At 47.2% G+C, this 16,995-nt stretch overlaps 1 protein-coding gene across 2 annotated transcripts in view; it reads right to left on the bottom strand.

Moving 5' to 3' along the window:
• LOC127577119 (guanine nucleotide-binding protein G(o) subunit alpha) overlaps nucleotides 1-16,995 on the bottom strand; it is a 219,203-nt gene that overhangs the window by 42,351 nt on the left and 159,857 nt on the right. For both annotated transcript variants that reach the window (XM_052028020.1, XM_052028019.1), the window contains exon 4: nucleotides 12,983-13,143. In XM_052028020.1, coding sequence (XP_051883980.1) covers nucleotides 12,983-13,143 — 161 coding nt within the window. The remainder of the gene's footprint in view (nucleotides 1-12,982; nucleotides 13,144-16,995) is intronic.

Genomic DNA, 16,995 nt, shown 5'->3' with positions numbered 1-16,995 from the left:
ACAGGGAAGTAAGGAGATGGGGAATGGGACAAATGGGATTGCTCTGCTGGGGGCTGGCATGGACGCAGGGAGCCAAATGGCCTTCTGCTGTGTTGTTGTAAGAAGATATCACCTCATGGTGCGGTTGAGGTGAACAGATTGGTTGCATTTATGGGAAAGTGAGATAAACACAGCAGGAAGACAGGAAGGAGGGAATGAAAGAGATAGCTGTCTCTGGATAAACAAACAGATTTGGATGAAGTAGAATATGAGAAGCCTTGAGTGGAATGTAAACATTTACATCAACTTGCTGGACTGCACATTTAGTCAGGAAGAATGAGGAGATGGTTATAATTACAATTTGAATGGGGGTGGAAGCAGAGGCATGGGGGTGACTGCACTCAATTCTTTGAAGGTAGTAGGGCAGGTTAACAGAGCAATTAATAAAGCTTATGAAATCCTCGGCTTTATCAGGAAAAATGTCTTACTTTAACAAACGGCAAGGCTTTGGAAATGCACAGAAATTCCGCACTAACCTTTCAAAGGCAATTGAATAAATTGTTGAGTAGAGAAGACCTGGGGATGTGAGGAGAGACCTGAGACTTACAAGATCGTTCTCTTAAAGATGTTGCATAACTGGTGGGCTGAGCCTCCTCTGTCACCTTTCTCGTCCGTCAGTGAGATGTGGGCATTGCTGACAAGGCCTGTGTTTATTCTGAGGCAGCGTCTGCACTGTCCTATTCTATAATTCTATGACCCGCTTCTATGCTGTAACTTCTGTAATAACATTCAAAAACCTCTCGTCCAATCTTCATCCTAACAGATCATGCTCAGACTCCTCAATGGAGTCAGAAAGAGCTTGCTAAGTACAATTCCCGATCATTCTGGGCCCCAGTAAGACCCCATTTAGATGTAGGTTGTTCTGTCTTCCACCTGATAGCACAACATTATCACTGAGTGACATCAACAGCAAATTATTCTGTTACTCTGCTGTGAGCATTAATTGTTCCAGAGCCCTACACTGCAGGGCTGCTGTTGGAGAGGAGAAATTCATTGACACTGCCCTTCTTTCATTTTACAGGTGAACTGCTACTTATCTCCTAGACTTTCAGTGTGCACACATCAACCTGTGTTGCTTGCAGCATGCTCTGAGAACAGTGAATTGAGTTGGGTGTGGACAAAATTCCTTCTGTCTTACTTATAGTCAACACTACATTGACTTGCAATCATTGTCAGGGAAGATCCACAATAGCCTGTTGAGGAAGTGCCTGGCATGCTGATTCCTGGTATTCTGTTGAAAGATTTAAACACAATCATATCTGCTGCACATTTCCCTCAATGAGGCTACGTAGTCCACTGTAGATTTATTTTAATAGATCCTGATGTGGCCATCACAGACCATCCTTCCACTAAACGCATCCCACCTCTGTGGTGACTGACACAGGCAGAACCAACCTCTTGGACTTGAGAAGTAATTCATATGGAAGGAAGACTGAGCACAACTCAAGACACTGTCATTGCTATAGGTATGAAAAATTCAGAGCTGATTGCCAAGATGGTGATATGAACCCATTACTAATTTTCCAGCCCCTTTATATAAAAACTGAAGCAACACAGAATAACACTGGGTGTGGTGTTTCCTACATCAGGAGTCAGTGCCACAGTGTTGAAAGCAGCGTCCCTACCTGCCACTTGTCACATCACTGATCACAAACAGCACCATCGCTCTGGGCAGAGTCTGAGAGTTCTCTTCCAGGGAGTGAAGGGATATATGAAAAAGGTTGGTCCCATTACCACACCTGGCTTCAGGATGGCTGGGCTGCAAGAGGTAAGAGAACTCATTTGTTTTCCCTCCTGCCTGGTGATGATGCAAAGTAGCCCAATAATGAGGGATTGGGAGAATATACCTTATGAAAGGGAGAAAGGTGATCTCACTATCCGCAAAAGGAAGATATTAATCAGCTTAACTTATCAGTTCTAACAACTTGTGCAGCTGGAGCTGACTGGAGATGTTTAACAGCAGGATAAGCCAACCTGAGCTCAGAAGATGCATTAACCCCGAGGTGGTAAATCTCAAATTACCTCCGGCAGTAGAAGAATTAGGTGGAGCACATTTGCTGACAAGCTGATTCCATCTCACGGGAGAGGGGTGGGACGAGGATGGGCAAAAATCCCAGTGTTAGAATGTAATTGGATGTCAGAGTCAGGTGAAAATGGAAAATGTTTTTGCTACAAAAGCAACAGGATCCCTGAGTGAGGCAACATGCCTCGCACTAGGGATAGTGACCAAATGCCCTAATTCATCTTCTTTGTCACTACTAAACCTAAATTAAAAACCCTTTTCATTACATTTTGACATTAACCATTAAAACACCTGCTATCCCAGCTCACAGTTTCTCCACCACATCATAATGCCCTTGACAAACCTCACCGAGAATGTGACAATGCCCTACAAAGAGCCTGAGTACTCTTGCGCAGGGTTGATTCATTGGGTAACATTTCCACATTACCCCATGTAATTATCCCCTGATGTGCTATGGGTGAAGGGCAGTGACACACCTGCTCACTGAAGTGCAACTGAATTCTACTGTAATTGTGTGTCATTATTTCACACCAAACATCAGGCAAGCTATCACAATTGAGCTATTGCCTTAGAAATATTACAATTCCAAAACCGCCTCAAAAACTCAATTAGTATGATAACAATCCATTAGGGTGAGATCTATATGCCTCTTTACAGTCATCCCCTGAGCCTGCTGAAGAGGATGGAACTCACCAGTGAACTCACCGACTGTGTGAGTGTTTATTAGGGGGATTGTGAGGGAGGGACCCAATAACCTGCCAAGTATTTTAACCTCGGGACGAGGAGGTGGGGATTAACAACAATACTGCTGTTCCTCAAGGGCTGTCACTACTAAGTTTTTTCTGCTTCTTCTCTTCCCCTTCCCTTCCTTCCCCTTCCCTTCCTTCCCCTGCCCTTTGCCTCTCTGAGTTCCTGATGTCAATATTAAGTTTCATTCTTACCTGACCCATCACTTGCAATACAACGAACTGACCGGCACATCTCTGTGAGGTCACTTGTTGTAGGGTCACTGAGAGATACAGCAGGGAAACAGGCCCTTCAGCCCACTGAGTCCGCACTAACCATCAATCACCCATTTACAGTAATCCTATATTAATCCCTTTTGTTTTATTCTTCCCACATTCCCATCAACTCCGCTCAGATTCCACTACTCACCTAGACACGAAGGGAAACTTACAACGGCCAAGTAACCTGGCAATCTGCACGTCTTTGGGATGTGGGAGGAAACTGGAGCACCCAGAGGAAAGCCACCCGGTCACAGGGAGAACCTGCAAACTCCACACAGATGGCACCTGAGGTCAGGATTGAACCCAGGACTCCTGTGCTGTGAGGGAGTGCCACTACGGCCGCACCACTATTGTTTATAGCTGAAACCATGGATATCTATGATTAACTCCCAAGACCCAATTTCTCAGAGTACCCATATTTACTCACCATCTCATCCTGATTCAGACCTCAAATATCATCAGCCAACTGCATTCTCCTTCTCTGCATTGACTCTAGGGCATAGAGAGGTACAGCATGGAGACTTATGTCTCACTGACCTAAACTTTCATAGAACCGGGCAACACAGCGACCTAGCTGGTGGAACTGCTGGCCCACAGTGCCAGAGTCCTGGGTTCAATCCAGACATTGGGTGCTGTCTGTGTAGAGTTTGCACATTCTCCCTATCACCATGTGAGTTTCCCCTGGGTGCTCTGGTTTCCTACCACATCTCAAAGACTTGATGGTTGGGTAGGTTAACCGATCACTGTAAATTATCCCAGTGAGATATAGAACCTGGAAATAGTTGACAGGAATGTGGGGAGAATAAAATGGGATTAACACGGAACATGCTTGATGGCTGTGCAGAGTCAATGGTCCAAAGGGCTTTTCCATGCTGTATGACTTTCCATCTACCCACAACACCATATTGTTTTGTCACAATCCTCTGCCTTGCTGCTGCCGTTGTCCTTGGACATGCCTCATCAGTTGCTAATCTGCACGATTTCCTAAATTCTACTGTAAATCAGGACACCACATGTCCTCACCCCCTGGTATAGGTGAAATATTCACCCTCATTAACAGTGCCCAGGTATCATTCTTTTGGAAAATGATTGCCTGGAGTTGGCTGCGAGGAAGAACAGTGGGGAGGTTATTGGGTGGAGTTTTAATGTTGCAATATTGAGAACAACCTCTGGAATATGTGACCTTACAATGAGGCACGGATTTCCAAACATTTCTGCCAGTAACCCACTGCTTCTCTGCGGTCTTGCAGTCTTCTCTTGTGTGATCTTCAAAATTCAACAGAATGACGAGAGTTTCAGGTATTTACAAAGTATTCCTAGTGTTCAAACCTCCCCCTCCCCCATAAATGTTACACATTTTTGGCGTGCTGTTAGAATTACTGCTTAACAACCTCTCTAGTCGTAACATGTTTTATTTGTGTGGATTGTCATACCCTCAAAAGTATTCCTTTCATTAAAATTACTTGTTACTTAAAAGATTATTTTTATACTTCAGCCTCTAGATTAACAATGCATGCATGTACAAATCCTTATTTAATGCTCAAGTAGTTAAAAATTTTACTTCCCTGGTTCACTGTGTGAGAATTCTTCCGTATGATTGGCTGCATAACTTGCCAGATGTCCTCACTACTGCTGCATATCAAAGGGCCCTACAAACCTACACCATGGAGAACATTAGATCTTTCTGGGGAGTTGTTGTTTGCCACTGACTGGGCCAGTTTGGGCCAATGACTCTTGCACTGATACAAGAGCTGCTGGCATTTAATTTTTCATTTTCGAACATATAAAACAAAGGCCCTTCAGCCCACAATGTCTGTACTGACCATGATGCCAAATGGTTCAACCATTCAAATAAGACTATTGAATGGTTCCCTTATATGATGAGATGGACTCTTGACCTCACAATCTACCTTGTTGTGACCTTGCACCTTATTGTCTACATGCACTGCACTTTCTCTGCAGCTGTGATACTTTACTCTGTACTGTTATTGTTTTTACCTCTACTACATCAATGCACTCTGTACTAACTCAATGTATCTGCAATGTGTAATGGATTGACCTGTACGATTGGTATGCAAGACAAATTTTTCACTGCACCTCGGTTCAAGTGACAATAATAAACCAATACCAACCAGTACCAAATTAAACTAATCCCATCTGTCTGCACATGATCCAGATCCCTCCAGTCCCTTCATGTTCATGTGCCTGTCTAAAAGTCTCTTCAACGCCACTATCGTATTGGCTTCCACCACCACCCTGGCAGCTTGTTCCAGGCATCTACCACTCTCTGTGTAAAAAAAAATGCCCCACACATCTCTCTTAAACTTTTACACCAGGCAGGACAAGTGATGGTTTCAACTTCTGCAGACAAGGGTCCAATTTCCAGATGGTTATATGATTGGATTCCATTGGGGAAATGGAGAATTGCCCCACCCTGAGCCATGGCTTGGTGGTTGTACTGAGTGGGAGCTGTTGCTTTAAATCTGGCTGCATGAGCACTTAATCTGGGCTAAACTCTGCAGTGTAGTGCTGAGGGAAAGAGAGTGCCGCCTGCTGGAAGGAGTGTCTTCTTGATGAGAAATAAAACTGAACCCTTCTCAGTTTGTCGTTACGGAAACCCTGGCTCCATTCAAAGGGGAGGTGGTGAATTTTCCCCAGTATCCCAGCTAATATTTAAACCCCACCCAACGTCACAAAAGGATGACGGATGATGCAGTCGTTACTGTTTCCCACAGTCAGACAATCATTCTTTAAAAGGACTTGATTGACTGAAACATTGTGGGCCATAAAAAGGATGTTAAGAAACAGTTCTGATGAAAATTCACAGAGAAGTTCACCCTGTTTTTCTCTCTCCACAGATGCTGCCTGACTTGCAGAGTGTTTCCAGAATTTCCTGTTTTTATTTCAGATTTCCAGAATCTGTAGCTTTATGCTTTTTATTACGAGGTTGTCAAGGCTCCATGTGAACTCAGGCCTTCCATTCTTTCCCTCCTGGTGACATTCTCTGCCCTCAACAACACAATGGAATGTTTGAGACAACACTCTGCGCTTTGTTGCAACCAGTTGTACAATCCAATTCCAGCTAATTTACAAAGATGTATTCACGGAGGGTGCAAAACGAGGACCTCATCAGAAGGTCATCTGATTGTTGAGGTGATGCAGCTGCCGTTTAGAGGAGTTTGCATATTTAACCCCTCCCTTGGTCTCAGGTAGCGTAAAGTGGTGAGAATTTCCATCTCTGTATTGGAGTGCCCTTATATACACGCAGGCACTGAACGTTAAAGACATTATATAGCTTGTGCATGGCAAGGGTGAGACATGGCTCTCTCAGCTCCCCCGAGAACAAAGAGCTGTCAGATCATTTTGAGAAGCAGACTCTCCTTTGGTATCAAATTAAAAAAAGTCAATGTGAAAAAGACAGAGAGCCAAGGGGAACACATCACTGGTGTTGGGACCAATGAGAGAGCCAAGGGGAACACATCACTGGTGTTGGGACCAATGAGAGAGCCAAGGGGAACACATCACTGGTGTTGGGACCAATGAGAGAGCCAAGGGGAACACATCACTGGTGTTGGGACCAATGAGAGAGCCAAGGGGAACACATCACTGGTGTTGGGACCAATGAGAGAGCCAAGGGGAACACATCACTGGTGTTGGGACCAATGAGAGAGCCAAGGGGAACACATCACAGGTGTTGGGACCAATGAGAGTAAAAGAAGGAGACATCACTGCTGCTGGACAGAGAGCTGAAAGGAATATAATCTGTTTCCCGGTTGAAAGGAACAATTCACAATCCATAATAAATGAGGGAATCTTGGATCACAGCCAGAATATTCAGCATGCTTGATCAAAATTTGCCTGGCTTTCACCACTCCTTTGTTGTCCCCGTGCCAAAGCTCTGGAACTCTGACAGTGTGGCGAGACCTTTGCAATGTCTCGTATTGGGGCACACTGCCAACCTCTCCAGCGTAGCTGGGGTCAGAGAGTCAAAGCTGCCAGACTGCCGGTCCCCATGTCCTGACAGCAAATAAGTTAAGGAACTAAAGGAAGGAAACTGAGGAAAAGGATTCTCCTGGTGGAGTATTGCACTGAATATCCAACTGGAAGATTCTGGAAGCATGCTAGGTATCTCTGAATTCTGGGATTCACTGAGAGGTCTCCAAGATTGGGACTGGGTACATCGGTTGGCGGAAGGGTGGTTCATTCAAACCATTCAGAGCACATGTACTTGGATTGCAATAACCAATCAGACAGGAGCCACAGCAGCCGGCTGCACGTGGACGAGGGCAGCCTTGAGAAAAATGGTTCAACCGTCTATCATTGGCTTTCCACGTGGCGTACTTCCTATAATTAAAATTGCCTGGTGGAATAACTTTGGATCTCTCTCCCACTGACACAGCCGGTAGGTCTGCTGCCTCACAACCTGGGTTTGACCCTGACCTCCGGTGCTGGCTGGGTGGAGTTTGCACGTTCTGCCCGTGACTGTGTGGGTTTTCTCTGGGTGCTCCGGTTTCCTCCCACATCCCCAAGACGTGCGGGTCGCTAGGTTAATTGGCAATAGTGAGTGGTAGAAGCTTGGGGGGGGGGGGGGGTGGGGTTGATGGGAATGTAGGGAGAATATAATGGGATCAGTGTAAATGGGTGCTTGAAGGTCGGCACGGACTCAGTGGGCTGAAGGGCCTGTTTCTGTGCTGAATGACACTACGTCCATGCCTTTCTGAAGGAGTGGCACCTGTGCTTCTGTTTATACTCTGGGCACAAAGGCATGCCCATCTGGGATGGCCATTTCCAAACTGCCTCACAACGTTAGAAGGAGGTCTCTTCAGCCCATTGAGTCCATGCCAGCTCACACAGCAGTCCCATTCCTCCACCAGTTTTCCCCTCAACCTATTCTCCCCATGTTGCTGTCATTGGCACAGGGAGGGGGCAATTCATAATGTCAGTCAGCATCTGGGAAAGGGGTCATTCAAAGCTGGTTCTGGGAGGGGGTGTGACCTGAGAGGCCTGGGGGAGGTGACCTGGTCTGAGCTAGGACCACCATTAACCAGGGTGGGAGGAGGAGCCAGGGGTCAGGGAGTGAGCCAATGTGTTGTCGGCCTGTCACTTAAGGAAAAGCGAATGAAAAACTCAGAACCCGGATCTGGCTGGGTTACACTGAATGTCGTGGCATAATTCTGGATTTTGATCCATCTCTCCAGGGTTCTGCAAGCTGCAATGGGAGAGCAGGAAAATCCCTGTAGAACTTAAGTTTTAAAACTGCCACTTTGTTTGTGCAACTCCCCTCTGATTCACTGTTTTAAGCAAACTGCTCATTTAGGCACGATAGTGTAGCGGTTAGCGTGATGCTATTACAGCGCCAGTGACCCGGCTTCAATTCCCGCCGCTGTCTGTAAGGAGTTTGTACATTCTCCCCGTGTCTGTGTGGGTTTCCTCCGGGTGCTCCGATTTCCTCCCACATTCTAAGGACGTACAGGTTAGGAAGTTGTGGGCATGCTATGTTGGTGCCAGAAGCGTGGCGACACTTGCGGGCTGCCCCCAGAACACTCTATGCAAAAGACGTATTTCACTGTGTGTCTTGATGTACATGTGACTAATAAAGATACCTTACCTTAAACAATAACCCATCCTCATCCCATCTACTCCACCAAGACCCCTGCTATCCCTGCAGATCAGAGGGATGTGGAATTCTCTAATTGCTAATAAGTAAAAAAAAATCAGGGAATATGATGTATAATATCCCTGGTCCTGGGTGATAGGGGCAGGTGAATGATTGGATCAGCTGTTCATTACACTTGCCCTTGTATCAGAGTGCTGGAAGGCATAGATATCCGGCACCGTGTGAACATGGTAAACACAGGTCTATCTCCTTAGCCAGTCTGAAGCAGCGGAATCCAAGTCGAGGAGTACAAGTTAGAATGGCTAAATCATGTACCGAATATTAAACTGGGAGAGGGAGGTAGAAGATCACAAAACATTTAAATGTGTTATTTGTTAAATCATCAGTAAAAATTAAAGCCAGATGCAATGAGATACCACACTTTTACAAGTTAATTATTAGTGCCAGAGAGCTTGTTTGGCAGTAACTCAAACATCATGGGACTATTTGTGACTACTCAGATAATGAAGCAGTCCACATCCAAGTGCAGCAAGACCTGGACAACATCCAGGCCTGGGCTGATAGGTGGCAAGTAACACTCGCATCACACAAGCGCCAGACAATGACAATATCCAACGAGAGGAAATCCAGCTATCACCCTCTGACATTAACTGAATTCCCCACCATTAATATCCTGGGGGTTACCATTGAGCAGAAACGGAACTGGAGTAGCTGTATACACAGTGTGGCTACACGAGCGGGCCAGAGGCTGGGAATCCCTGCCGTGAGAAACTCCCCTCCTAACTCCCCAAAGCCGGTCCATCATCTACACGGCTCAAGTCAGGAAAGATGATGGAATATTTTCCCCTTGCCTGGATGGGTGCAGCTTCAGCACCACTCAACAAGCTCGAAGAGAAGCTATTCTAACACTGAAGAAGACTCCGTAAACAGCACCTTCCAAACTCACGATCTCCACCAGCTAGAAGCACAAGGGCGATAAAACCATGGGACCACCAGCACCTGGAAGATGCCCACCAAACCATCCCGAGTTGAATATATCGCCATTCCTTCACCATTGCTGGGTCAAAATCCTGCATCTCTCTCCCTAACAGCACTGTGGGTCTATTCACACCTCAAAGACTGCAGCGGTTCAAGGCGGCAGCTCACCACCACCTTCTCTGCGGAAACTAGGGACAGGGCAACTAAATGCTGGCTCTGCCCGTGAAGCCCACATCCCTTGAATGAATATTTAAATAATCCACTTCCTAGCCTCAACGTCTTTGACAAGTTTAGTGGTTAAGTACACCGATTTCATGGACCCCACATCTCTCACTGGGCATATCGTAGTTCAAAAGAGGCAGGGAACTGGTCTCCCTGTCCAATGGTGTGGATACTGGAAGGTGGAATCAGATTTGCCCCTAGTGAGGGCCAACAACCTCAGCATTATTTCTGCTGCGAAGTGTGGGCTCATTTTGGGCTATTACATGACACAGCTAGTGCAGCTGTTGAGAACACCTGGGGCCCCGATTTTCCTCTGCTAAACTGGGATTTCCCGGCTGCTCCAAGGTCTCCTGGAGGATCTTGTAATGTCTGACGGCTGCCTCCGAGATCCCAGGGTCTGACCTGACCACTTCCTTGGGACGTGTTCCAACCTCACCCACAATGAGGCCCAGTTTAACAGGAAAGTGCACTTCAACTGAGTGGAATTGTTAAGCAGAGCAAGCATGAAGAACCACCATATAATTAAGAAAAGAAACCCACAAATCGACTGCATACACTCAACGCTAGCTCTCATCAACAGTGTTGCAGGGGATCCTGTTAGTTGATGTCACGCCAAGCACATCTGTTCCACTATTTCACTCAGTAACTAAAGCACAAACAGAAGCCCCTGCAATGTGATTATTGCAGCAGGAGATTTTTAAACTATTTTTAAACCAGAGTTGATATTTTGGGTCAATAACCTTTCATCAGAGGCTGACGAAAGGCCATTGGCCTGAAAAGTTAACTTTCTGCCCCTTGGTGGATGCTCCCTGAACTGTGGATTATTTCCAGCACTTCTTGTTCTTGTGTAATATTTCCAGCATCCACAGTATTTTGCTTCTGAGGCTGGTGAGTAGATGAAAATTGGAGGGCTGGTGTTGCAGGACTAAACCTCTGCCAGCAGAGGCCTCCACGGCACCACCACAGCTCACCAGCAACATCTGGTGGCGTCACCTGGACACTGCAGGAAGCTGACACACCAATGGTGGAGGGTAACTGGACTCCCATCTACTTTGCATCACTCCCTCTTTCAGCGGAGGAGATGCCACGTGGCTGCCATTCCACCATCACCAGCTTTATGCTGTCACGGGAGCTCGAGAACCACTCCACAAGTTAGACTTGGAGCTTTGGGTTTCCCAGACTTACCCTTCGTACAGCAAATTCAAACCAGTTATGAATTTCACCACTAAAACCAAGTGAAGGGTTAAAAACAAGAGTGGGAATGGAGCTGAGTTGGTCCCCATGCCCCAGGAGCTGGCATTGCTGTTGGGGAAGGTCCAGAATGGTGGGGTTAAAGTACACAGTTTTACATTTCTAAAATCTTCCTGCCATCCTTCTTCTCCATGTTAATCCTCGATTAGGTTCCCTCTGCTGGATACTCACATTCTGTAGGTTGTTTGTCTCACCCATCCCTGCTCTTCCGCAAAATCATGAACATCCAAGCCATCTATTCCCTCGTCTGAGCACTCATCTACATACCCCAGGCTCTGAGCCTGCTGAGGTTCTTTTAACTCAACCTATAGAGTCATGGAGTCATACAGCACAGAATCAGTCCCTTCAGCCCAACAGGTCCATGCCACCAAGTTGCCCCGTACAACCAAGTCCCATTTGCCCGTGTTTGGGCCCATAACCTTCTGCCCCTTTCTTATCCATGTACCTGTCCAAGTTGTTACTGTACCTGCCTCAACCACCTCCTCTGGCAGCTCGTTCCATAGATGGGCCACCTTCTGTGTAAAAATGTTGCCCCTCAGGTTGCTATTAAATCTCTCCCCTCTCATCTTAAACCTGTGCCCTCTAGTTCTCGATTCCCCAACCCTGGGAAAAAGACTGAGTGCATTCACCCTATCTATGCCCCTCATGATTTTATACACCTCTATAAGATCACCTCGGTACAATCACTGTACCCCTTGTACAATCACACCCTGCTATGATATGTGAGCCCCACTATTTGAACCTCTTCATCTTCTGTCAACAAATGTCCATGAGTTGACGCATGGTACAGAGCACAATGACCCAAGCACTTCCATTCTGATTCAGCCCCATGTACAACTGGCTGGAGCTCCCACAGCTTCTCCCCTCCTCACGTTCCATGCCTTCCGATCTACAGCAGCCCTGGAATTCTGCAGGACAAGATTCCCACCAGTGACCCTGCAACCAGCAGTGAGGAATGGTGACCACATTCCAGACAGGTAAGTGCCTGAGCCTCGCTGCCAGAAAACCCCCTCTCCTCACTCCCACCTCCATCCCCCCCACCAAATATCCGAGTCCAACTTTGGTGAGGCGGTGAAGTAAGGACACTCTGTTCTGGCTGGACTCTCTTCTGCTTGGCATCCCCACTCCCCGCTGAAGGGGTCTCTATAGTTCCCAGTGGGCCACAGTTTCCCTCAGGTCTCCGCAGGCCGCCCCACCCGCTCATAAAAACGGTGGGTGATTGTTCCACCCACTTGCAAGCCAACATAACTGGGTCTCCAGGTGTCCCTGGTGGTTCTGCCTGTCTACTGTCACCTCTGACATCACACACCCTTCGCTGTGTTATTATGTAGTTATAATAAAGAACTACAGTTCCCAGTAGGCAATGCAAGGGGTCACATGGGAGAACAGGAAGTGGCTGTAAAAAGAGAGGGAAAGCAAGCCAGTCTGTTGTTGGTTAATAAAATGTTCAGATGTTAAACCCACGCGAAGTTTGTCTCTTGATGAAGAACAAACTTAACAGTCGCCTCCACAAAGTTCCTGACCTCCAAGCTGTGTCTCTCCCAGTGCTTCGCCACTCCCTCCTTCAGACCTGCTGCAAGCCGGCCCACCTCAGCTACCTTCCATTCTCTGACCTCAAGCTTGCCAATGACGTTATTACCTAGTTTCACCAGCCTGGGTGGGGCCCTGTCACATTCCCTTTTGATGCCTCCACAAGCTTCCCATGTCACTTTGTGAGGGTGAAGTCACTGGGAGGTCAGTAAGGTATCTCCATTCTCTGGGACCGACACTGCCCACTGCAGTATGCCCACATACCCCAATCAAAAGGTGAAAACTGCAGGGATAATCCATCGAGTGAGTACTCACTATTGCGCTGAGTCATTAAGCTGGTATTCACGGGAGCGGCTGAAGCATTCCACCATCCCGGAATCAGCCCAAAGTCGCATCATCGCGGCCAGCAGCTCCGGGGAGAACGGCTCCGTGTCCTCCATTCGACTCACGACGTCACACACCATCTTGGCATCGGCCTAGGAGCAAAAGGAAAACCTTTCAGTGCAAGGCAGCGACGAACCAGATCAGCAGGGGAGAGTAACAAGCCAATCACACTGGGGGAGAGGACGGCAACCAACCAATCAGGCCGTGGTAAGGGAGAGCAGTGAGCCAATCACATGGTGGGACAGGACAGAACAAACCAATCTGGTCAAAAGAATGAAGAGCAATGAGCCAATCACATTATGTCAATACTCTTCAAGTAAGTCACCTCAGCCAGTGCCCTGTTCCATGATTGGCAGCAGCCCTCCAGAACCCATCGAAGGAGAGCCAAACAGCAGGAATTGGTGGCTCAGCTTTCAGCCCAAATGGTGAGAGAGTCGCTGGAAAACCATCAAAGGCTGGAATACTGGCCGAGACTTTGTCCTTGGCACAAACATCCAGTGGAGGACCACTAACTCAGCATCAGCCTGGGACCTGCTGGTCTGCAAGGATTAGCAACTGTCCCGGGCCACGTGTGAATGTTTGTTCATTTACGTTTCAAGTTGATTTGAGGAACTACTCTGAAGGATTAGAAACTGCCACAGGTCAAGACTGTAACTCCCAGCCTGTGTGTATCACACGGACGACAGCGGTCAACAGACCCACAGTCATTGAGGAGCAGTTTCCACAGCTTTGCTGAGGTTATGGACAATATCATCGCCCATCTTATACCTCATCTCCCTAACTGGGATCTTTCACTGTGTCTCTATGTTGAGCTGACTGACACTGCACTGCCTGTTTGTATCAGAAAAATAATACTCGTTACAAGCAACTAAAAACAGCGGCTTTAAGAGAACATTACCCGTCACAGTGACCCACAGAGACCTTGTGTTCATTATCTGCTAACCGAAATATTGCCTCTCCCAAATAAATTCTCATTAAGACAAAAGAGACAGCAGAGGCTGGGATCTGGAACAGAAAGAAACAGATCACTGGAAGAACTCAGCAAGTCAGACAGCATCTGGAGGCAAGAGGTGTAAATGGATGTTTTGGGCAAGACCCTACATCAGGACCTTTGTAGGGCACCTGCTTCAAGGTGCTCCTGGGCCAGAATCGACCAGTTATGATTCTAGACCAAATGAAAGTAGAAAGTGGTGTAAACACTCAGCAGGTCAGGCAGCATCTGGTGTCTCTGACCTGAAATGTTAACTCTGCTTCTCTTTCCACAGATGACCTGCTGAGTGTTTCCAGCAGTTTCTGTTTTTATTTCAGATTTCCAGCATCTGCACAGTTTTGATTTTTTCAGTCACCGGCGAGTCTGGACCTGTCGCATTTCCTCATTTTTGTCACAAGGAGGAGGCAGAGGGCAGGTTTTAAGTGGCAGTGCAAACGGGAGCAGCCTTGGGAACAGCCTACATTTTAGCATCATCTGGGAATCTGGGAAGTCCTGGGATAAACCCTCCTACACAGGCCACAGCTTGGGTCTAGACTGTGGTCCAGCGCTTACATTGTGTGAGGCCCAAGTACACTTTCTTTATGACTGCTGTATTCTTGTGCTTGCAGTGACCAGGGTGGGCTTGGATCAGGCAGGACCAGCACCAGGGGAGAAATGCTGGAAATGGGGTTCATCACTGGAAAGCGAGACAGATCAAGTTATTTCTCTGTTTTCCGGCCCAGCGCCGAAGCCTTTGCATTACAAAGTGCCTGTCATCCTTCATCCCTCTTCAGTCCATCAATCACCTCTGGCCCCTGTCTCACCACTCCCCCTCTCCTCTTTATACTGGCTGCCTCTCCTCTCCATTCTTAGTCCTGATGCAGGGTCTCGACCCAAAATGTCAACCATTCCTTCCCGGCCGCAATGCTGCTCGATCCGCTGAGTTCCTCCAGCAGACTGTTTTGTTGCTTCAGACTCCAGCATCTGCAGTCTCCTGTGTCTCCATTATGAAGTGTTCCTTGGTTAAAGACAGCCTGTGTAACAGGGAGACTGAAGCAGCTCAGGACGAGCTGGTTGGACTTGCAGACAGCATCAACATTTTCTATTACCTTGGTATATTCGACTGATCCTCCACAAAGGAAACTAAACTGAGACACCTCCTGATCTAAAATGACTCAGGGTTGCAACTGCTGATGCTCTAAGCTACTCAAGCACTGGAACATCAGAACATCTTCTGTAGGTACAGTGTGGCACAGGAACACCTGGAGGCTGACACACCAACAGTGGATGATGTAGCACAGGAACAGAGGACCACTCTCTGGTCCTGGTTCCCAGAAGGCGTTGGGTAGGACAGTCAGTGAAACAAGAAGCAGCACGGGATGGGCTTACTGGACTTGGAGACAGCAACAATAATTTCTATTTAACATACCAAGACACTTACAAGGAGGTTACCATACAGCATTAACACTGAATCATGTATGGAATTGTATGGGACAGTCTTGGTTAAAGACGTGGGTTTAAAAGGGTGTCTGAAAGGGGGAGAGAGTGCGAGGGAGGAGCGAGGAAGGGAGATGGACTTTGACCTCAAGATCTACCTTGTTGTGGCCTTGCACCTTATTGCACTGCACTTTCTCTGTAGCTGTGACACTTTACTCTGTACTGTTATTGTTTTTACCTGTACTACATCAATGCACTCTGGACTAACTCAATGTAACTGCACTGTGTAATGAATTGACCTGTATGATCAGTTTGTAAGACAAGTTTTTCACTGTACCTCTGTACAAGTGACAATAATAAACCAATACCAACACCATACGTTAAGGGGGGTGGGGGCAATGTCCCACGGTCGAGCCAACAGCTGAAGGTACAGTTGCTAATGGTGCTGTGAATATATCTGACGATGAGCAAGGTGCCAGAATTAGAGGAGATCTTGGAGGGCCGGGGGGGGGGGGGGGGGGGGGGGTGGGGTTAGAGGAGTTCCAGAGATTGAGGGGAACAAAGCGAAGGAGGGATCTCAAAGCAAGGATGTAGATTTTAAATCAAGGTGGTTCCAAACCAGGACTCCACAAGGGTCGACAAATGGACGGGTGGGAATTAGAACAGTCTCAGAGGAGCTTGGTTTACAGAAGACGGAGGGTTTCTCTGGAAGAACAATGAATAAACAAAGGCAAGCCTGGAGCCAGGCAGAGGTGAGCGATGTAACAGAGAAGGAAGTGAGCAGGCTTGGTGAACGTGACGGGGATCTCAGAGTCAAACAGGATGCAGAGGTTACATCTGGTCTGGTTCAGCCTCAGACAGAGGGCAGGGAGGAGCACAGCACAGCACAGTGCGTTCAATCTGACCTCTGCTGCTGTTTGTGTGGAATTGGTATGTTCTCTCTGTGACCGCGTGTGTCTCTCCTCTGGGAGAACTTGTTTCATCCCACATCCTAAAGACGTAGGTTAAGTGACCAATGTCTATTGCCCCAGTGTGTTGGTGAGGGGTAGGATCTAGGGATAGTTGATTGGAATGTGGGGACAGTAAAATGGGATTAGTGGTAACATTTGCTTGATGTTTGCACAGACTCGATGGGCTGAAGGTCCTTTCCCCATGTCTTATGAAAGTGGTGGCCAGGGCTTTGAGTTTGTGACAAGGACCGATGACGTGGCTTTGGTCTTTTAATATTTAGATGTAGGATTTTCCTTCTCATCCAGTATCAGACGTTTCACAAGGAAGAGACAATAAACTGAACAGCTATGTGGGCTCTGAGGTGGATGTAAATAACTGCGCAGTCCTGTCAGAAGGGGAACACTGGGATAGTTTTGTGTCCGGGGCAATATTTGACTGCCAACTAACACTAAAATATTCAGGTTATCTGGTTGTTTATTTCATGCTGTTTGTGGAATCTTGCTGTGTGCTATCTGGCAACTACATTTCCCACATTATAATAGTGACTGCACTTCAAAAATATTTCTTTGGTTACACTGTGCAAGGG

This window comes from Pristis pectinata, chromosome 13, assembly GCF_009764475.1.
Source record: "Pristis pectinata isolate sPriPec2 chromosome 13, sPriPec2.1.pri, whole genome shotgun sequence".
Lineage (NCBI taxonomy): Eukaryota > Metazoa > Chordata > Chondrichthyes > Rhinopristiformes > Pristidae > Pristis > Pristis pectinata.
Note: the sequence above shows the minus strand (reverse complement) of the source record. Positions and strands in the feature narration are given on the sequence as shown.